The 24,363-nt window shown below is 31.2% G+C and overlaps 1 protein-coding gene across 2 annotated transcripts in view; it reads right to left on the bottom strand.

Annotated features, from left to right (window-relative positions):
* The window catches only part of LOC125070136 (extracellular sulfatase SULF-1 homolog), a 96,539-nt gene that overhangs the window by 38,238 nt on the left and 33,938 nt on the right, over window positions 1-24,363 (bottom strand). For both annotated transcript variants that reach the window (XM_047679839.1, XM_047679847.1), the window contains exons 2-3: window positions 11,249-12,070; window positions 10,628-10,767 (exon numbers count right to left, since the gene is read on the bottom strand). In XM_047679839.1, the coding sequence (XP_047535795.1) occupies window positions 10,628-10,767; window positions 11,249-11,922 (814 nt within the window). In that variant the 5' untranslated portion in view covers window positions 11,923-12,070. The remainder of the gene's footprint in view (window positions 1-10,627; window positions 10,768-11,248; window positions 12,071-24,363) is intronic.

Genomic DNA, 24,363 nt, shown 5'->3' with positions numbered 1-24,363 from the left:
TCGATTTTAGGACTAAAATATGTTTTCTAACGGTTACCTGAACGCCAAAGTTAATATATCAATAGCTTCAATATCACGAATCAATAAAAAAAGAACAGATCGATTTCTTTAGAATTCTGCTTCACTCTATCTTTGCTTTTATGTTACACTAACAAGATATTTTATTAAAATGTGTTATTTTATGCATATATATACGTATCTATAGGTACATTGATATTTTGAAAAAAAAAGAAAAGAAATAAACGATATTTATAAATATAAATACTCTTTTGATGCCTTATTTGATTTATTTAGAAACCGTTTTGTTCAACCCCTAGAAAAATATACAGTTAGTGTTAAAGCGATGGAAAGATTTACACAATCCATATAATTCAAATAATAATATATAGATTTAACGTAAATTATTATAATTCATGTATTTTTTATTTTTATTTATGGGTCTCAATCGGGTCGCCGAATAATTAGATTTATTCATTTGTCCTCATTTATTTAATGACCAGTTGGATGAATTTGCTTTCGCTATTTATTACGTATTAAATAACAGAGACAAAGGATTAATTAATATTTTTATGTGATAGTGAAATGACAAGGAATAAAACAGTTAAAATACCGCGTGAATTAAAACAATAACATAACATAAGTTTATATAAAACCATATATCATAAAAAAGACAAAGAGAGGAAAGTCATGACGATTGATCCTTACGTGACGATTTCTACCAGTTCACTCTTCTGTAAGGCGTATTAAAGAACTCCGTTCCAATTTTTTTTTTATGTAAATCATAGGGGTACCTGCAAATGGACCACCTTATATTAAGTGGTCACCGCAGCCCATAGACATTGGCGCTGTTAGAAATATTACCCTTCCCTTACTTCGCCAATGCACTACCAACCTTGGGAAATAAGGTATTATGTTCCTTGTGCCTTTTCTAAAAAGCCATTAATAAAAAAATATAAATTTCTAATAATCCTTAATAGGATTTGGATAATTCAATACATATAAAATATAATATAACAAAACAAAACATGTATTAAGTCTGACTGTACATAGATATCAATTGTGATGTTATCTAGGAGTGGCTGACCTCTGAATAACGCAAAGGTATGTTAAGGGTCCATTGCCGTTTGTTGGAGCGTATCTAAATATAGTAGCGACTCTGTTTTTAATTTAATATTGTAACGAACATTTACAGAACGTTTTATATATAGAGTAAATATGTTCGGAGCAAAATGAATTTGTTGTAGCTTTTTATTAATAAAATATTGTAATTATGAGCATTTCCATAGCATACTGCTTTAAATTTAACGCTTTATTTCGTTTGATATATCGAAGTAAATTTCAGTTCAATTATAAACCTCTAACATAACCTAACCCGCTGGTAGCTTCACTTAATATAATTTGTAAAATGAAGATTCAAAAGTGCTTGTAAAGGCCTAAAACTAAATCTGCGCCTTTAAGCTCGCGGAATTGATAAGCTTTACTTATATCACAAAATGTCACTCCAAATTTTAACCCCTTGGGGGTTAATTAAAAAAAGTAACCTATATCCTTCCGTGGGACCTCCGTGCTAAATTTAAATTAAATCGGTTCAACGGTTTAAGCGTGAAGAGGTAACAGAGAGAGTTACTTTCGCATTTATAATAATACACAAATTGATTGAATCTCCGTTCACAATCTTTCGACAGTTTACAATAACGCGACATAGATTATAATCTAACGGTATTTGCAATTTTACGGTGACCTTTATATTAAGAAATATCTTGCAATCGGATATGAACTACATATATCTACATAATATCTAGATACCAATTGATACTAAAAATAGCTACTGTTCATGCCCACGATGTAAAATTTGTATAAAATCTAATGCATAAAACTATCTCGTCTAAATTAAAGTAGATGAAAAATTGATTACCGAGTGGACCGAGAATAATCCTGTTAGAATTTCCCCGTTAAATTGCAATTCCGATTCTTTTGACGAAAACTGAACCAGCTCTCCAGCCTCTAGTGGAGGCGTTAAGACGGCGTGTATAATATTGTACTTGTGGGAATTCAATGTGATCCTCAAATCACTTTTAAGCTTTAGATCAATTTATTGTTTTCATTCTTTGTTTTGCTATAATTTATATTGTCTTATTCGCATTTGTTTATAAAGATTAATTTCAACGATGTCATCTCGTGTACATAAATTAATATGAACGTATGTTGGCTGGCTATTATTAGGTGAGTTGAGCTTATTCCACGGTGATGTTTTGAAGCGGGTTGTAGAATACACATATGTCAGAATTTTATGCGACACATTCTCTTTTATAATTTTTAAAAAGGCGAATTTGCCACCTTATTGTAAGTGGTCACCACCGCCACTACCCATAGACATTGGCGCTGTAAGAGTATTTACTATTCCTTAAATCGCCAATGCGACGCAAACCTTGGCAACTAAGTTGTTTTGTCTCCTGTGCCTGTAATTACAATAGCTTAGTCATCCTTTAATGTCAGGCGGGCTTGCACAAACCCTACCACCTAGCAAACAAAGTTTCCCTTCACTTCTGAGCAGGAGCTAAATTATGAGCGCAAATAAAGCACTTGAAAATAAATATAACCTTTCGTTATCACTTATTATCAAAAAGAGTCGATACCATCTTGTTTAGTTGCTGGTTCTACAGAATCGTTAAAATGTCAGATAAAATTGTCTTGGTACAGGTGCTTGGTATGCAAAGGTGGATTTTTATTTAAGTATTTATCGAGCTTATCTACGTGTCTTATTTTATTAAAAATAATAATAAACAAACAGTCTCAACCTCACTTTGTCGGAGGTCCGGAAACACACCCAATACAAACACCCAGACTGGTATAAACACCCGTATCGCCGAGACAAATATTTGTCGGAGCGGGAACCGAGCTGGCAGTCGTTGGCGCAGAAGCTAGTTACCTTACAATGAACTAATAAATACCTTACTCGGTGTAATCTCATTCTTAAAGTTTATATTACTTAATGGGTTGAGGGAGAGTTCATGTCTAATCGATTAAGTCCTTTACAGATTGGAATATCCTAATTCTGAAAGATATTTTCCTTTATTTTGTTATTCATATTATTTTAAAAGTTGCATGATATTAGTCAGCAGTTATATAGGATATTTTTTTGTCCTACGAATACCTATTACACACTCTAGTTGTGTCCCGTTGGTTTAATAACGACCTTAAACTGTAGTCCTCTACATCGTAGGTTTAAATTCCGGGAAGGTTAGTAAAATGTTGTTAAGTATTTTTGTCAAGATATTCTCAATGCGAGCCCGAAGTATGGAAGTTGACAATGTTATACTTCCGTGGCTTGAAAAGCAAATATAGTCGTATGTCCTGCGCCTAACGTTTTTCTTTTCCGACCCATCGGATTATAAGACTAAGAAAATTGAATGTGCACGTCCGTTTGCCCACATTTTACCCTATAACGTCGCCATTATTTTTAATAAAATGAGTTCGCATATTCCGAGTGTTACTTTAAAATTGTACAAAATTATTTAAAAACTTGATTTTCAATTTGACACGAGCTGTTTAATGTATGAAAAATAAACTAATAAATAAATTAAAAGCGGTCTTTAAAAACTTTAGGTTCAAAGTCACATGGCAAGGTGCTTATTCTAATAAAAGGCTAACGACCTTCGTTAGGTAAAAGCACCTTTCGAGTGATATTAACTTTAATTTATGTTATCTACTCCGCTATTTAGATATCTTCATTGTCTATTAAGTATATTAATATATATTTAAATGGAGCTATTGGAGGATACCATATATTCAAAAAGAACATATTTTTTGTAATTTATCCTTAAGACAGATTAAAGAGAAAAGGTAATTTATCTGTTATCGTAATATAGGAATCATTGGTTGACTAAAGATAGATAGATAAGGGATTGAAAAAACGCCGTGGGAAATTGGGAACTATTTACTAAATACTGAATGTACATACAGTCCACAACAATAAAATTTAGATAAATATACAACCACAACGATGACGACGACCTCCGTGGTCGAGTAGTGTGTACACCGGTTTTCATGGGTACGCCACTCCGAGGTCCTGGGTTCGTTCCCGGCCGAGTCGATGTAGAAAAAGTTAATTAGTTTCCTATATTGGGTCTGGGTATATGTTTACCGTCGTTACTTCTGATTTTCCATATCACAAGTGCTTTAGCTACTTACTTTGGGATCAGAGTAATGTATGTGATGTTGTCCAATATTTATTTATTTATTTATTTATTTACAACATACTAAATAAAAGATACATATTTCCCTATGTTAGAATAAAGTTAAGTAAGTAGATAATATTGAATAAAAAAACTACGAATTCACCAATTTTGTTCTTATAAGTAAAAAGTTCTTAAACGATTAAATTAGCTCAAAGGACCGAACGCGTTATACAATTTTTAAACTTACTAACAAACAAGCCTAAAGAACTACACTTTGTATTATATAAATAAAAAATAATTATATTGGCGTACCTATATAATCATTTTTAGAAGTGAGCGCGCCATAAGTGGTTCTGGTGTGGGTAGATATTTCGTAAGTCTTTGTAATTTAGTAATTAAATTTAATACTTATCTGTATCATCTTTACTAATATTATTAATGAGAAAGTAACTCTGTCTGTCTGTTTGTTGCTCTTTCTCGACCAAAAAACTGAATCGAATTTGATGAAGCTTGAACTCGAAGGTAGGACATATGCTACTTATTTCTGGTGACAACTAGTATTTGATAAATAAAAAAACGTTTATTTATGTTTGTAATTTAATAAAGCTAGTGAAATTTAATTAAATTATTAATTTCAAAGAAAACTATTAATTTACGCTTGTCGAAGTGGGAAAAACTTTTTTATACTATTTCGAGGCCCTTGCCCCTGTGTAGGCTATAGTTAAACAAGACTTTGGTGTTGAATCACGTCCAGGCAATTGAATATGCCTCAACTACGCAGGTCAATAAATATAAATTGGTCATATATATTCACTAAGTTCATTTTGCATTCACGACGAAATTGGAAGCTAGGTGAAACGTGCGCGACTCACTGTGTAACATGCTTTATGTATTTTATATATATTTCCAATGTAATTAATTTTGATCACCAACATATGTACTGTACTGTGTGCACTTCTCTCGGACAAAACGCAATAATAATAATATTAATTTCACATTAATCATATAATACGTGACCTTATAGAACCAAAAAGCGAGAAATTTACACACACACACACATATATGTTTATATACATAATAAAACACAATTTCTTTTTACGTTCACGCATTATTAATTAATAAACAAAAATATTACCTAAGAACATAAATTTCAATGTGTAAACGCAAATCAAACAAGAAAATTTTATAAGAGATTCAATGATATTATTCGACAGATAACTTATTGAATTATTTATATATTGAATTGATCAATGTTCAATCGAACTCTTACTCATAAAATATGAAATTAATATGTTCATTCATTCATTCAATTGATCGAATGCGGTATCATGTTATTCCGTTGCGAAACTACGAGCAGGTATATTTAAAGCCGAATCATTCTAATGAGAAATTACATTCCTACTATTAAGAAATTATGATTATCATATAAATATCAATATTACAACGTTTAGTATATTTATTATAATTAATAATAGTTTTATGTACTGTCAATGACACTTAGTCTATACTGAATTAGTACTTTATTGTAGTCAGTAGGACCAGACTTTTTGTCCCGGTTAGTTTACTTTAACTCACTATATTATAATCGTAAAGTATAGTATATTAGTGTGATCGTTCGTAAATGGTATAAAATAATACCACTCAGTATTTTATTATTAAGACAAGACCATTTATTATTAAGACAGACATTTTATCAAAAGCAAAAAAAAGTTACGAATAAAAAAGAGTCTTTATCCTGATAAATTTGAAAATGGTTTTTTTTTAATTGCAAATCTATAAAATTAAAACGCAATCTACATATTTATGTGAAGTATTTTTCTTTCACATAAAAACGATGTGCTAAAATGGTATGTAATGGGATAGACGTCATACAAGAGTCATACAAATGGAGCGAACGTATGAACTTGAGTAGTTCTCGGAACTTTGAATTGAATGTTTTATTATTTTCCGACTAACCATATAAATAGTCCAATATTTCTAGTAAAAATAAACATACAAAATTCCAATCGGTTCTCGGTATCGATAATTTAATTTTACTGAAATTGTCAAACGTAATAGATTTGAAGATATTATTTATATAAATTAAATTTATTATGCTACATTCCATAGTAATAGAAGCAGATATTTATTATTTGTATGTATTATGTATCAACGTGTTTAATGACGAAGGATTCGTCACGCCAGTTAACTTGGTTTTATAATATTATATAAACATTATCAATTAATATTCAATAAAAGAAATATAATATCATACTTAATATATATGAAATAGACAGTGTAACTTGTGAAATTAAATTTTTCGATAGCGATTTGAGTAAAATCTGAAGCACATGAAACATTCAATATATAACGTTCGAGTGAATAAATAACCATCTCACTTGTGTTACATATAGCAGTTATGCGATCTTAATATTTTTTATACACTAATCAAGACACATTAAACATAACATTGTGAGCAGAACAAAAAAAATTACAAAGAAATGTACAAATTGAAGCTAGTACCTAATAGCAAACCAGCATAACCCACGCTCTCCACTTTCATCTTTCAACGGAAGCAGCAATCTAGTGATTAGATCGGAGTATCTAAGATGCTCTCCGGTGGGCGGACCCTTCGCCCACATCCACTCATGGCGGAAGGAAAGCACGGGGCGAATTTATGATAGCTCGTTTCAAGCATAAATTTACAAGCTAAATGGACTCTTTAACGACGCCGTGATAAATCGCTGACACGTGCCGTGCTTCGTATGGGGCTCTCATTTAATATTGAATTGATAAATTCACACATGGCAACATTGTTACCGTTTTATTGATGACTACTTTTAAATTATTACTCTTTCATAAAATATCAGTGTTATTGCGTTTTTTTTAATTTCGAAAATTTATATTCCATTGATATTCCAATTCATAAAAAAAAGGATTTAACTTGTATTTGATTTGTACGACTTACTTTTACATATTAAAAAATAAAAAATTGACGTAATTTTTTTTGTCCATTATATCCAAAGAACATATCTGAACGAAATGAATAGTCATTCATCTATCGAAACGATAGCTCAAACAAAATCGATTATCCTCATACATCGGGATGAGTCCGTAAAAAAGATTTCTTCGGATTTCGCTGAATAAAGATACAAGCTCCAGGTCATGATTGATCGTTCCCAGCCCGCGGACTTTGCCCGTAACACTTACATTGTGTTGCGAGTTTTATAGACGACAATGCGACGTTTGCAAACGACGTTTTCCGTCCTGTTCAAATCACGGCTCGCGTCTTCGCCGGATGGAGTACGATCGCCCTCCCCAAATACAGACAAGGACATTTCTATCTGAATTTATTCATGCGTGACGGTAAGACGAGTGTGATACGATGAAATAGCCGACGTCCGGCGACCCACGTGCGCCCACGCCCCGACCTATGATACAATATTTAGAACAAATCTTAAATGACGTTTATACAATTACTCCTGTCGGCTAAGGCTTATCGGTATTGACTTATGATCCTTTGTACTGCGAAATGATAAGATAACGACCGGACAAGCGTTAAGGATATAAATAATGTTCTTTGCCATCTCAACGTTTACACTGTGGTCTTCAAACATCCATAAGAATAAAGCTGTTTATATCATTATTTATAATATACATGTGGTTAAGTATAAAATTCCCACACACAGAGATAATTATTATTAATAATAATTACGGTGATTTAATAGGAACTTCAGTAATTTTAATACCTCATTTATAATATCTTTATAAATAAAGATAAATCAATCGTTTATTTATTGTTTTACTTTTAAAGAAACTACCCGTTTGCAGGATAATACCTTGAATACTGACATTGAATTACTGTTTTTCTTTCACTTATTACAAATGTTGCCAAACGTCAAAGATTTTATAGTAAAATTGTCGAAGGATTTTTAAACTGTTGATATATGAAATAATTTAAAAATGAATCATTAGATAAAATCCAGTAAATACTTTCACTGTAAGTACCTTATAACAATAACATAGATTTTAATACCACTCAAAATAGTATGAAAGTAGTGAGTCAGTTGAAATTCCTAACATTATATTGCATCATTAAATTCCCCGGGTAGGTATTTGTCGGATGAACGCTCGACGCTCCTCAGGTATTAAGACTTAGAACTATATCTATATAAAGAGCATCATATATGTTGCCAAACGCAATTCTATCCTGAATGAAAATCCTTTAATACTACAATATTAAACGTTTCAAGATATATTATGAGCACTTCATTAAAAAATAATAACAATAATATGAACAGTAGTACTGAAATATTTAATAAATCAATACACAAAACTTAAACCAGATATGCAGCACGTTTCGGAAAAGGTTTTAATATAAATATTACTATGTACTTACATAAATAATTCCACTTCTCAATTTTACCCGATTTAAATTTCGTATTCAGAACGTTAGTTAATACTATTTGACACATAAATCTTTAAGCTACTATTACACTTTAGTACATTATAATTTGACATTTTTGAATTTAATTAACAAAATGAAATACTTTAATCGAATGAAGTTTTTCAATCAACTGTACACTTTGAGACATTCGATAAACTATACACTCGCTTATCTAAGCGAGGTGCATTCTTAGGTGTTGTAGGTATCATATTTCTATGGTCGAACCAACAACTCCATCTAAGTTATTGATATCAATATTAATGCACCAGCTGATCGTAAATACCTGAGTTTGTATTTAATTGCAACTATTAAATTTCATTCCTATAAACCGATTTATTAACTCCTTATTATTGACGTGTAAATTTTATTAGACGCAATAAAATATTGTATAGTATTATTCTTTAAATTGATAGATTTTATACGGATATAAAATTGTGTTTTTTTTTCTACAAATATGTTAAAAATATTTGATAACATTATATTTATCAAAATATACATTATACTTAGTAAATATAGTGTTAATAAATGATATTCCGCAAATAAAACTTAACATCTGGACTCTATTAAAAGAGCCAACGTTATAAATAAAAGTATCATTTAATTTTTTTACGTAACCACAGCTGTATATCAGATTGATAACCGCAATAAATTTTAAAATGTCCCGTAACAGTGAGCATGTGAAGTGTCATAACTTAAGTATTATTTGTTACTTCATCTTGTTTAACCTTTGTTTTTGTACTTTAGTAATTAAATCATTACACAAACTTTCATATTAAGATTCTTATCTTACTTAAGTTAGAAAACTTAGTTTGAAAATTTGTATGTATGAAATTGATATTAAAAAAAAAAACATTGACAAGTTATTATAAGAAAGAGATTTAGATAATAAAAAGGCGTGGAATAAGTGTTCGTTGACTTTAACGCAAGATATAAAGGGTTATTATTGTAAATAATGAGTACTCGTATTTATAATAATCAGTATAAATGTAAGTATAACTACAAAGTTTCTTCCGGTTCTTCTCGGTAGTATATACATTTCGAATATGTTAATTTCGATTAAATTGATTTTAAAAAAATGAATCAAATAGACCTATAACTTAATAGCTATAGGTCCTTAAATGTAGATTATTAAAATTTTGATAGCTGTATAATCATTGTTAATAACTGAATTACTAGTTAGTATTGTATTGTTTGTTTTGATATGTATTCCTAATTTACAATTTTTATTTAATATGTGAAGTCTACTGACTAACTTAAGTAACTGTTAAGTGTCTCAGAGTAATGTAAAATAAATAATTGCTTTAAAATAACATATAATTTTTTTGTCAATCTTGTAAGATTGACTTACCAAACGTGTTTAAAAAATCCTTTGTATAATCTTTGTATTATAGTTGAGATGGCTTGGAAAAACGACTTGCGACGTTCAGGCTTTTAAACGATAAAACTTATAATATAAGAATTATTCGAGAAATAAGATAACTTTATGTAACTATCTCGGCGGCGACTTTGCATACTTAGTAGCCAAGTCTCAAATATTAATGTTTCGGGAGTTCAGTTGTTAGCTTGTGCGGCTGCAGGTATTGAGATCCTGGTGTTTAATATCCGGTTGAAGAAAAAACATCGCTTTTTGCCACTACTTGGAGCTAGGAAGTTAGTAGTGTTACTCGCACGGCACGTTTCAGTCATATCAGATTACCGTTCAATCAAACTAAAATAATAAATACCGCACTTGTGTCTTAGCACACATTTGTGCACTATGATACTAAAACTACTGCTAGTCTTCATTGAACAAAGCTGCCGTTGTCGAAATCGTTCAGAAGTTATCGTACAGAATTATCGATTGTATATTTGAGTATTTTGTTTAGAAACAGTCTAAAAGAACAACCAGGACAGTGTCTCAGATATTTTGAGCTGGACCCTTATACCACATAATATCCTATATGAAATTTAAATTATCAGTGTTTAATTTAGTATTGCGTAGCAATAAGAGAGTCTATATTTTTCAAAATAAGATAGTACTTACCAGTTCGATAGCCAGCGTTGGAAAGGTATGTGGCAAAGGTGTTGGTTTCGTGCTTGGCCTGCCACATCGGTGACGAACAGTTGTCATTGTTCGTGTACACGTTGTGGTTGTGAACGTAGACACCAGTGAGCAAGGAGCTCCTAATAATTTAAACAAAAGAATATGTGTAACTAAGATCTACTTTGAATTATTTATTTCATACTAGCAGTTTAATTTAAAAAAGTAAGACGAGAGTATAATTAGGATACTTATAGATGTCAAAAATTTCCTATTATGTGTTTTTAATGAGTTTTAATTATTTAAAAACTTTTCTGTAGTCGATATTTCTATAACAAGATATGATATTAATTAAAGCGTAACATTTTTTACGTATTTTTATTACAAAAACGAAGTGAATAAAGGATCAGTCATATTACAAAAATAATTGACCAATGAATTAAAGTCACAGCGTTAATCTCGCATACTCCCATTTAAATTCTTAAGCTAAAAATAAATATTGTCAAGGATTATACTTGGTATTTAAATTCCCATCAGATCGAAGAGTGTAATAAATTTTAATATAAACTGTCATATTGTTTCAATGTATATATCTTTGAAACAATTTTTAAATATAGAACTTACCTTGACGGGCAACACATTGGAGTTGTCGTGTATGCATGGCGAAACTCGGCCCCTGCACTTCTAATTGCCTTCATGGTCCGGGGCATAAAGTTGAGACTGCCGAGTTCAACGTCCTGATCATCAGTTAAGATTAATATTATGTTAGGCTTCTTTTCTCTCGGCTGTGGGTATGGTATAAACCCACCACTCTGCCATTTGTTAGCCAACTTTGGTTTGAATCTCGTTGTGTTTTCTCTCACTGGAGATTGCCGATCAGGTGATTTACTTTGATTACCAGTTTTTTTTCTATCATTTGCTTTATCTGAATTACTTTTATTCCAATGTTTTTCTGATTTACGTGGTTTTTCATCTCGTCTATTGTAGGGTTCAGTTCGATTTGTCACGAGTTCCTCAGAAGAGTGAGCATCGGAGCCTCTTCTTCTGTCACGTCTGATTTCATGCTCGCGTTCCCAAAATCTTCGTCTATCGCCACGATATCTCGAACTGTTTCTGTGCCTTAAGTATCTTCGTTCGGGAACATCTGTCAGAGTTCCATTAAAAGTTGTCCGGTTACGATTATTTTCTTTATTTCTTAATTCTCTGGCTCGTGAATCTTCGTCTTCTAGAGAATCCCTTTTTGCGGTGATTAATAGAAAATTCCATGTTAATAGGAGTGATATTATTTTAAAGTTCATTTTATATTATTTCTCTTCTATTAGAAAATTAAACTTCTAGTGGTTTATGATTAAAATGATTACACAACTTTATGGTAAATCTTCATATTTTAAAAACTGCGTAACCCGAACTAATTGTTTTAACATTCCAAGTACCATCTTGTGCTACCTGAAACAAGATAAAACAATTTATACAATAGATAAGGACATAAGATGAGAATTTACTGCGAGATATTCAGTTAGGTTACATTTAGTCTTGATTATGTTATATCTGAATACAATTATATTACTAACATTCGTATACTTTATAAACTTATCAATTAATGACGAAACATACTCGTTTAACGCAACAAATTTAAAATTAAATAATAAAACCATTGTCTGCACTAGAGAAACAAATGTACTTGACCATACTTTATCGTCGTAAAGCTATTAAATCAGAGGAGAAAGCATGAAACGTAATGTACTATAACCTCGCAATTTTGTTGCAGCTATTAAAATATTGAGTTACTCTAGCGTAAACGAAACGTTTTATGGCAATCTATCAGAGAAGCAATCAGGGAACTGCTTTTAACAGAATTGAATTGACATGCGTTCGAGCCCTTTGCAAAAATAAACATCTATTTTCCTGAAGCGAAGTGATACTTTCAAACGAATTAGTTAATTTAGCCAATTTGATTAAAACATGCACCCTAATAAATCAAAGATATGTACTTCTGTGTCTGTCTAATTGTTACAGCATTATGTTTGCTGATTAAAAATGTAGATTTGCAATAAAATTGTACGTTAATTTATCAAACTTCTTCCATTTAACTTATCTCGTGGTAAATGGTAGATAAAGATAAGAAAGTCTCTATGTTTGCGAAGAAACTTTGAGACATGTGCTATCAGTTATTCTGCAGGAGTTGGCATAAGTGATTAGACACAAAATCGTTCTCTTTAACATAAAATGAGCGATAATATACTTTATTATGTTTAAATCGCTCTAAACTTGTAATACTAATTCGCTAGGAACTTTTTCTAAGAGTTGACCAACGATCAATTTATTTATTTAGTTATTTATAGACAATTTCAATTTTTATTGAACATTATATTGATAAAAAAAAATGCAATTTCAGATTCTTTATTATATATTTACTTATATGTATATGATAAAATGTAATTGTACAAAATAATTACTGCTATCATACGAAATGTGTTTACATCCAGCAAGTATATTTCAACCTAAGATTTGGGGATAAATAGGGGCAACAACTACTGAGTACGTACATACCTAATTTATATATACAAATAACTAATTCTACAAAAAGGTAATCGAAAGGCGAGAGAAAATATCGTGAGAAAACATGCATGTGTCATGTTAATTAGAAAAGATCTTTGTCCAGCAGTTACGAACATTTACGAACTTTTACCGTGTATAACAATTTATCTTTATAATTCATTTCATGGCAGAAAATATCGCGAGGAATTGTTGGAAGAAAATCTAACATATTAGCACTTGTATATCATACAACCGGCATTGAAGCAGCTCCAAATCTCAATAATAATTAATAGAGACGACTTTAGGCCCAGCAGTGGAAAGTTTATAGGTTGTTACTTTTACTTTACTGTAAAAATAGTAAGGGTGATTCCTTATAATGATGATGTTATTCCTTACTTTAATATAATAGTTTTTGCAGTCACACTTGTCAGTATCAATATCCTTCCCTGTCAACCCTAGACTTATCAAGTGTCATGTACCTACTTTAATTTAAATATGATATCTTTATACAATACAAACTTAATTAAATGTCAATCTTGATAAATAATTTGCAGAATTAAATGTTAATGCATTGACATCATTTGTAATATAAAAAATAAATTACAAATTTTAACACGGATGCGGTTGTACCTACTTTCATTTTTTTATATTATTGACGAAGAAAAAACATAGTGAGATTAGTCTTTAACAGGATCTCATCTGCCAATAGCACTGGCCTTCAACAATGGAACTTCGGTTCACGCTCAAGCGTCAGCGCTAAAAGAGAAACAATCGCATAACAGTCTCCGTTAGGTAAATTGTCATAAGACACACTCCGAAGATCCGGTATCTTCGGAGTGTGTCCTGTATTTAAAAACTATTGAAATTATTTAGGAAAGACAGTAACATTTAAATAGAAATAAATTTTGTGTAAAATAATTGTATTTTTTTCTCTTCGAAAGTGATGAAAATGAGTAGTCGATGATCGTCCCGACTTCGTAAGGGTAAAAGTCCATACAAACTTTCACCCCTCCCATTTCACAACCTTTAAGTTAAAATTTACAAAAACTTTTCTTAGCTGATTCACGTGTATTATAAACTGAACCTACGATCCAAATTTCAGCTTTTAGGTTCTTAATTAGTAGTTTTGGTTGAGTCAGGAAAAAATATTTTATTAGTATAGATTGTTTCAATATCGATTGTAAAAACAATTGAAAATAATGCGACCATCTGTCTGAGCTACGTGAGTTGATTATTGGCATTAAGGTTTTTAGTGATAACTTTATGGTTCTTTGACAGCTTTATTGGTTTGGTGCTTCACTTGTAAGGCTGCAAGTCCGAAGCTCCTGACCAAGCCGATATAACGTTTTTTTGAACAGAATTTGTAAAAATCAGTAAAAACTTGGTACTTGGAAAATGGCAATATTTACTCTCCCGTGCCTCGAAAAGTACATTAGTACTGCAGGTGAACTCTTGCTAATCCATTGGGTTAATTAAACAGTGCGTTTGTTTGCTTGGAAAAATGTACATCTCCTGCGTGGTTAACTATTTTCAATTAAGAATTGTTGACATTGTCCGAAATCGAGAAAACATCTTCACATTTTTCTGCTCTTTTTACTCCAATGATGACATATTTGGGATCAATGCCTTATGCCTAATAGGAAGAGTTTTAGATATTGCTGTTAAATAAGTAATTGAATAATGTTTACAAAATGTGTATCACAATAACAATATTTTATTGGTAACACTAAATCTCATTGGTTGTTCTACAACCATGTAGTTATGGTTAGTACTAAACACCAATAATGTATTTTGTTAAGAATAAATTTGCAAGAATAAGCCAGTGTAATTACAGGAACATGGGACAAAAACTCTGTCAAAATCTGTAGACAATCCATTTGCCTCCCATCTCCTAAAATATAGTACATTACACCGTTTACCAATTTACAAATACCACATTACATAAATAGTACGTAAATATATGAGAGAATTTGACCTACAAATTGGAAAGCAGTTCTAATGGTTGTTTTGGTTGTTTCTTTACGATCGACATATTGTAAAACGATCAGTGAATCGCGAATACTATTTACGATCACTTACAGCCAATCTGTTACTTACAATTACAAATAAATGGTATCTTGTTCGTATGCCACCCCAGCGCGCGCGCCATTGATCTTGATTTATGGTCGTGCAGACCGTGACGTAATTGATAGGGGCTCCGAACGATCGATGTGGACAAGCGGCAGACAAGAATATTGTCCTAGCCACGCCACTCAATTTAAAAGTTCATATATCTTCCAATATTTATCTTATATAGGGAAAGAAATCGTAAACCGAATGATATCCCTTATTATTTCTTCTTCTTATCCCTTGTATATTTTTGAGTGTCAAATGTATTTAAATCAAACAAAACTTTGCTCAAGTAGGCTCCTAAAAGCCCTTTTAAATATTTTTACAAGATTAAACTAAATATAAAGCTACCAGATCGGAATATATGTATAGAAAATGAAAATCAACGAATACGAGTTCCACTAACATTGTAGAGTATTATTATGTATATATTTTAGTAAAGTACGTATAAGTATTTTGTATGATTCAATGATGTATTTTGTTAATTTCTTTGTTCTTATTTTATGCATTCCGCTATAAGCTATAAGAAAAAAATTGTTTTTCATAATTTAATATAAAATGTTTTAACAGCTACATGTTTTTATAATATATAGCCGTCGGGTTCAATGACACCAAATGTTTTGTTTATTCTCCATTACAGTATACCATTATTGAAATTGCTCGTTTGTTTATAAGTTAAAAGCACGCTTTCTGTTTACGAGTATAAAACATTGTTCGTAAGAAAATCTCGAGGAATATTAAATTTAAAACAGTCTATGCCATTATTTTCCCAGTCATTTGCTAACGGCTATTGTATTAACTGTGGATTTTTCAATTATAACACATCAATATCGTGACACTATTTATAATTTTAATATAAAAAACGATTACGCTGTACAAGATGTTTTTAACTTATACAAGAAAGTCGCTTCGCGCCGTCTGCACGCTTAGTTCTTTTAAACTACGATACGGATTTTAATGCGGTATTTATCGATAAGCAGATTGATTCAAAGGGAAGGTATAGTTGCAACTTATAGAGGAAAGTTGATAATTTCAACATTTTAAGCCGGATAAAAAACAAAACAAGAAAATCTCTTTTAATGATTGTTCTACAATCTAAAAGATTTACATAGATCGTAATTGCACCCGTATGAAGCCGGGACGCATAACTAGTAACATTATATAATATATTGCTTTCCATACTGTTCGATATTATGATTTTCTCATCCGAATTATTTCTGCTAATGCTTCTTATATCGCCCTCAACCGTTATTTCCTAGAAACTTTTTTCTTTTTTCCGGGACACCGCGCGTTCACGTCCTTGACCCATTAATTGTATTTCTCATTCCTTATCACACGTCCAGTCCAGACATTCAAGTTAATTGATATAAAATATACTTCAACTACCGAGGGAGTTTTTTCGATTTGATATTCAATGTTTATTTTAGATAACTCGTTAATTACTATCGATTAATGTTATTATTCAACTTGAATGCGTTATATTTTTATTTCGAACTAGTTGCCCTAATACCCCATATATGTATCTCCATTCCCCTGTTAACGTGTAACAAACTAGCTAATAATTCATCTTCACTGTATAATTTTTGGATGTATGCATTAATTTCATCACAAAAACTCATAAGAGACCAATATTACCTACAAAGCCGTTGCCTAATTTATGTTAAGTTTTAAATGAAACCTATAAATTAAAGGTTAATCGCCCAAAGTTTTACCAACAATCTTAAAGGAAGCTTATATAAGCCTCATTAATGGTCTCGTGAAACTTTATTCTTTCAATTAATTTTAGAATCGGTGAACGCTCGTGGTAATTATTCACAGTCTTAATTTTTACACAATGTTCGTATAATGTTCGAGCTTAAAGTTTCGAATCTTTTACTAAAAATTTTCCTCGAGTGGCTTTTTATTCATGTTATGCGTTTCACTTACGTATTTCGCACAAGATCTTCAGATTGGGAAAAAAATATTAACGATGTGTACTTGTCACAATTAGTACATATTTATATAATAATTACAGCAATATGCGAGTTTCTTGCCATTTCTTCTCGCTGGAGGCCGCTTTCCGAAACGGTGGTAGTATTTTAACATCGATGATTCAAAAACGCTTCATTGTGAAGTTTACTTTAAAAATGATTTGATTTGATTAGTAGGGCATTTGGATCGTAGAAATGACAACAGGTGAAATTAGATTGTAGCTAAATGCTGCTAATAACTGAATACAGAAACGTCGGTTCAGCTGTAGCGAGATGTTATATTTGCAAGTTGAACATCTTTACAATCGCAGGACCGTAAGGACTGGGTACAGGTAGTAGGAGACATAGGCCAAAGCTATAGAGCTAGTAACGGTAGAAATCAATCTGTGTATGAATATGATGATAATGACACGTAAACACTCTAATTTTAGTCATTTTTATTTGCATTCACGCGAAAACTGTGGTAGTTCGATTGATATGGATTTCTTATAAGATAGCTTGTTGATCTAGTGTGTAGATGTAAAGCCGATGTTCAAACCCCAGATCTGACCGATGCAACTCGTTCCCGTCCAATCGAATTGTAAGTGTGAGGATAAGAATGAACCCGTGTTCGCTCAAATACTTGTGCACTTTAATATGCTAGTATATCTAGTATCACTTGAGATAGGCTATCGTGGTTGATATTGGCCAAGACGATATCATAATCATCATCAGATACTGAGAAATATACATTCATAGTTTTATAATTTCAAGACCTCACATTATCTAAACGCTTCGCCGTCAGAAAATTATCCGGGTAAATCCCAAGCGAACGCTACCAGAACTGTTGTACCTACGACATCTTTGTACATATGAAAATCCGTGACACTATAATAGATATATCTTTCTCTAACAGATAACTGATCATACGTTTAAAAAAAGAAAAATATGTATAATGACTTTTTTATTTTAAATTAATCTGTCACGGTGTAATTAATCCTCATATTTTTTTTATCAATGTAATTAGGATTTTAGACTTTACTTAATAATACGTTTATAATAAATAATTATAGGGAGAGTGTTAGCAATCAACTCGGTAGATATAATTGGCTATTATAATATGTTTACATTATAAGTGATAGAGCCGAGTGGTTAAAAAACGTCTATCTTAATCAATAATTTTTCCCAGGCAAGCACCACCGTTTTCATGTGCTTAATTAATGTATATAATATAATATTATCTTGTGCTCGACAGTTAAGGAAAACATCGTGAGGAAACATCTTTGGAGCATCGTGGTGTGATAACCTCCGAATCTGCTCCTCAAAGGAAGAGGAGGTAAGGCCTAGCAGTGTGACATTTACAGGCGGTTGGATAAAAGTACTATTAATGCAATACAAAATCAATTGAATATAGCTAGATTTATAAAACGGTGAAGACGACTGAAGCTACGTTTTAATTAATGTGTGTGAAGTACAAGATTACGTTTTATTTTCGTTGAATTGTTAATTCAGCGCGGTCCTCTGTTATTTAGGTATGCGTACCCACGATTTACCTCTCACCAAAAAACTCATTACACCGCTTAGTGAATCGCATCTTTAATTTGAGCCTCATTACTTTTTAAGTGCACTTGTTTTACTGCGTTCGTTAACAGCCGGACGGCAATCACCATTTTGTGAACAATTACCATCGTCTCTTTAAAGTTTCACGACTCTAACTGACCGACTTTTTAAGCGAGTTTCTTTTTAATGTGTGAGAGTTAAGAATTGTAAGAAAACATAAATTTCCTCATATAACATCGTGGACGTCAATTGTAATACAGCAATTTTTTACATAGGAACCTAATGATAGGTATTAAAATAAAAACAATCACTCCTATGTTGAAAGGTTTTTAAAGCGTGTTTCGTAATATAGGTTTTCCTACTAATTGGATTTTGAATATATTTTATCATATATTACATAGAAAAACAAATCAGGATAATATATTTAGGTCCATGTTTCCGAACGCCATCTGGAAAATTTTATTATTATTATTTTTACAGAAACTTATTAATAATAAAATGCATTAAATGTGAAAAAGTACAAAAATATATGAAGAAATATACTATGGAGCTAGTTTAGCCATTACAGCAAAAAACAAAATATTTATCTTTGTGGAATCTTTTGATATGAATCTCTCGATAAAATTAATTGACCCATTCATAATGTCATACTTTTTGAAAAATATTAATAATAGGTATTCAATTTATTTTCTGCTTTAGTAATTTATAAAAGTTTATAAGCTATATCTTCCTAACATTGTTTTAGCTTAATGGAATTTTAGCTTTGCAATTTTTCATTAATTATAGCAATTCAAATAATTAATTGCAGTATTTAATAATATTATTAGAATTTCAATAGTTTTTCTTTTTTTTTAATAATGCTTTTGTATTTATCTTAATAACATTACAATCAACTTGAGTCTCACAAAGTATGTAATGTATGCATTATTTTAAATTTCGTTACAAGTTCCTTAAATAAAAAATGTCAATCTTATAAATTATTTTATATTTAAAAAAAATTGCTAGTACAATCACAGCCTTATTACAGCCGAGTTCTATATACACAGATATCATATTTTGTATTGTAACAAATGACTGAAAAGATCGTTATCTTTTATGACACTACGAAATTCTTACGACACCATATTCAAGTACTCAAGACTCAATATACAATATCAACACACAATAACTAGTAATCAACATTACGAGCGCACTTGACAGTGCATAAATGCCGCATTATATTATTCGCTTATTGAACTAAATGTTTTATCGCAAGTATCAAAACTTAAGCATCTAATCGTACTATTTAATGTCCAATAGTTTTTCTGTTACTTTATTTTATCTTGTACTTTTAACTTTTACAGGGACTGTGAATGTTAAAGAGAGATCGAATGAATTATTTTTTTTTTAAATATATAACAATACAAAGTCCGAATAATCGTTCTTTAGGGGATGACATCGAAGAATATATAATCTTACTAATATTATAAATGCGAAAGTTAGGATGTGAGAGATGTGAAACGAACGAATGTGAATTAAAATTTGGCACAGAGATAGATTATTGTCTGGAAGAGCACATAGGTGACCTGCATGCCTGCCCCCTCCGCCCCTCATACGCGGGCCTGGCTACTGAAATTGTAATAAATCTAAGTTTTTGTCTTGGACATGTGTAAAAATGTTCGTTTACATAATAATGTTATATCATTCATCGGTAAAAAGTAAGAACCTCTAGTGCCTCAGCTTTTGGTCCAATCTTTGATTGGACTATTATCCGATAATTCATTTTTGTCTGCCATATATTTTATGCCGTACGAGCCTGTCTGCGACATCAAATATTTAATGTTTTATTATAAGACAATATATCATATTTAATTGCAGTGAAGTTATGTTTTATTATTCGTGTCACAATTGTCTTGGCTCATGGTTAGACTTTAGGCTGTTTTATTTTCGAGTTCGCGTACAGCTAGTATGATATACGACTTCGTGGTAGGGGTCTTATTGCCTTCATAGACAGTACATCACGATCAGCGAGCTCCTGTTAACAATACATTGAGTATTTTATGCCTGCAGCTGTACCTACAAGAGGTTTAAGGATATTTAAATGAAGAACAGAGACAAGATAGAAGGAATAACGACCCCTTCGAACTTAATATACGCCCTCAGGTATTATTCGATTTGTTCGAAAACTGGAATTATCTTACACGAGGCATTATTTAAATGTACAAGATGTTGAAATTCATGAATATTATTTGAATGAATTTTCTTTTTATAATACAAAATATCAGATATTTATTTAATACACAAATGTATTGATAATATTTATGATGAGAACAGTTGTTGAAAATAAGGAGGTATCTGTACTAACCTGCTATAAACTATGCTGTTAATATGCCACGTTTTTTCTTCTTCTTTTTTAGTCATTCAATCATGACCATTCGTTATATTAAAAAATTCGTCGCCAAGAAGTTAGTTCTTTTAACTAACTAACTAATAAAAAAAGTCCACCATCAAAGACATCGCTCAAAGCGGGTTAATAAAAATGTTATCACGTGGTAAAATAGTTTCAGTCATCTAGTTAATTAAACTTTATTTTAATAAATTAAAAAAGGAAACATGTTGAACCATTTCTCTAACATTAATCATTCAAAGCTCGTCCCCGCAACTTGATTAATTTGCACCATTCGTTTCCATACAGCAACGCGAACGAACGAACTCAAACACGGCGGAGTTCGAGATCAATCAGTTTAAATAAGTAATGCACCGATGTGTGGTCAGCACTAAAATTAAATTGCTCCCGTTGATTGGGAATGTAACTGTTAGACTTGATATTGATACCGCCATTTAAAACTGGTCGTCCACGATCGTTTATTAGTAGTGATGGCTCTCAACTCGGAGAAATTGCTTAGACTTCCTTCTTTCACATTTTATTTTGACAGATAGGGTCGGTCATTGACTTGTAAGTTACGAAAGATATTAACATTTATAAAAAATGTAATTAATTATTACATTATAATGTTACCACTATTAATAATAATTATTTTGAACTTTAAAAACTAAGAAAATAATATTTAAAGCTTGTAATTACATATCAGGTTTTTTTTTTGTTTTTAAAACTACGCGCACGCATTTATTGTAATTTATTTAGCGTTAAATAAATTACAATGTTAAACACTGAATTTGCCTTTGGTTTTAAGGTCGTAGTTTTCTCATCATTTGGTATCACGAATAACCTAGTTCCAACGATCGTACCAAAATTGTACAATGCAGTCCGCATAAATTATATATAGCTATACGCCACACATATTTATAGTACTACAAGAGTTAGATATTTAATAGTCTCACAATTATTAATAATCTTTTCACTGTAAGATTATTAATATTTAATAATAGAAAAAGACATCACCCAAGTTAAACTACGTATTTGTTGTTTTATTTGGAGATTCAGTAGTTAGCACGAGAATGTTAAGCGAAGACTGCGGAATCTTCTCGTATTCCGCGGTAAAGAAAAACATCGTGATGAAATCTCTATGAGTAGTTTTAAAATTGTCTAATGTGTATCCTTCAACCCGCATTCGACCAGCGATGTGAAATGAGCTCCAAACCTTTTAGAATGGAAAAGAGACCTTAGCTTACAATTCTAAAACTGGGCCGTTTTATGCAGCCTACAGAATCACTTTAGAGAAAAAAAAAAAACAAAGTTATGACATAAAAAAATGTAATGAAACATCTTCAACATACTAAACATAACGGGTTAATCAATAAATCATTATGTAAAAGTCATTTTTTAATATATATTTTTTTATTAAAATTACAGCGGATTGGTATATTGCTGGGCAGTATTGTACACTAATATAACTTAATAATAACCACTTCAAAATAACATTATAAAATTTAAATTATCGTAAGCGTATTGGTTATGTTATATACTACTACGTAGTTTCTTAAAAGTGGTCTCCCGTTATTGAATTCCGATGTCGCAGAATATCGAATAGACAATTTGCAAGAATACTTCGCAAACGAACCCGCAAAAACGTAGGTTTGGTTAAACAAAAGTTATGGTTTATCGGGTGATATAAATTGAAACATTAAAACGAACAGTAAGACTTCCCATTCAAGATTATCTTTTAAAAGTTGTAATATAAGTTTAGGCAAAATGGTCCAGTTGGTAAAGAACGCGGATCTCAACCACAAAGTTTTCTTCTAGTAATAATAGTAATCCTTACTATCTATACTATTATTTTAAATGCGAAAGCAACTCTGTCTGTTTATCGATCTGCCTGTTGCTCCTTTACAGGCAAACCACTGAAACAAATTTGGTATTTATACCATTGCTTTAGCAAGTTTAAACCCCAAATAAGGACGTAGGTTATTTTTTTTTTATGTCATCGGTGGCAAACGAGCAGGAGGCTCACCTGATGGAAAGTGACTACGACCGCCCATGGACATCTGCAACACCGGGGTTTTATTTTATACCTAACACTTGACGCCTATCCCTTAAAATGCGAGCGAAGCTGCAGGCGACAACTAGTTATTTATAATTAATCTTGTGCTCATTGGTGAAGGAAAACACCTTATATCCATATACCTACAATAAAGCAAGCTCTTCAAATGAAGAGGATACTTCTCCAGTTGGGGAGGGCGAATGTTTATAATATAGCAGTATTATATTTGTTTAGTAACATTACATCAAAATGTACATTTTCAGGGCAACTTGTTTGATAACAAGATCGAATGAATTATACATTAAATATTTGTTTCGAATTAGATTTTTTAATGTCAACGAAGTGTGTCATTTCTTTGAAAAGGTAAGTTAAACAAAATTTTGTAAATAATATTAAAACAAAATTTATTCATGCCTGAATTTAGCTGTAGACAAAATAAGCGCGGAATAAATGAAGGTGTAAACCACAAAGCGCTAGATTGGAAGAGTACTTACTAATGTGGGTGAAGTGAACGCTGCGAGGTCGAGCCAAACGAATCATTTAACCAAAATTGAGTTCAACGACAAGTTGTTTTCATGAAAAAATATATTTTTTATATAAAATTAACGAATAAATACAAACAAATACGCTTACATACACCAACATATATGTATATTATATACGTGAAGAACAACCTTTTTAGTCATTTTTAAACTCGTACAGAGTGTGTATTTCGGTATATTTAAAAAGGTGCTATCACTTATGTACAATATGTGTTACGAATATATTATATGAAATAAAATAGTCTGTGGTCAAAAGTCGTACAGAGTAAGGATTTTGAAGATAAAATAACAAATAATGATTGATAGACAGCTCATAGCAAAACGAGTTTTGGGGTTCTGGAATGTGTGATTTAAATGAATGCTGTTTGAATGCTGTTCAATGATGATTTCGTTGGTGATGATTATTATAATATAGAGTATTAATATAAGATTATAAGACTGAAAATGTTATTGATTAGGTGTGTCTAGAATTTCATTTACTAGGCGACTATTTATAATATAAAGAGATGAATAAAAACTTAATTATGAAAGACGGCTTTATATCTAAGAGAATGATGTTTTCCAGACAACCTCCAAAGGTTATTGTATATTATATTTATCCAAATAAAAGACAAGCGGTA

This window comes from Vanessa atalanta, chromosome 2 (assembly GCF_905147765.1).
Source record: "Vanessa atalanta chromosome 2, ilVanAtal1.2, whole genome shotgun sequence".
NCBI lineage: Eukaryota > Metazoa > Arthropoda > Insecta > Lepidoptera > Nymphalidae > Vanessa > Vanessa atalanta.
The sequence above is the reverse complement of the archived record's forward strand: the minus strand, read 5'-3'. Positions and strand labels throughout refer to the sequence as shown.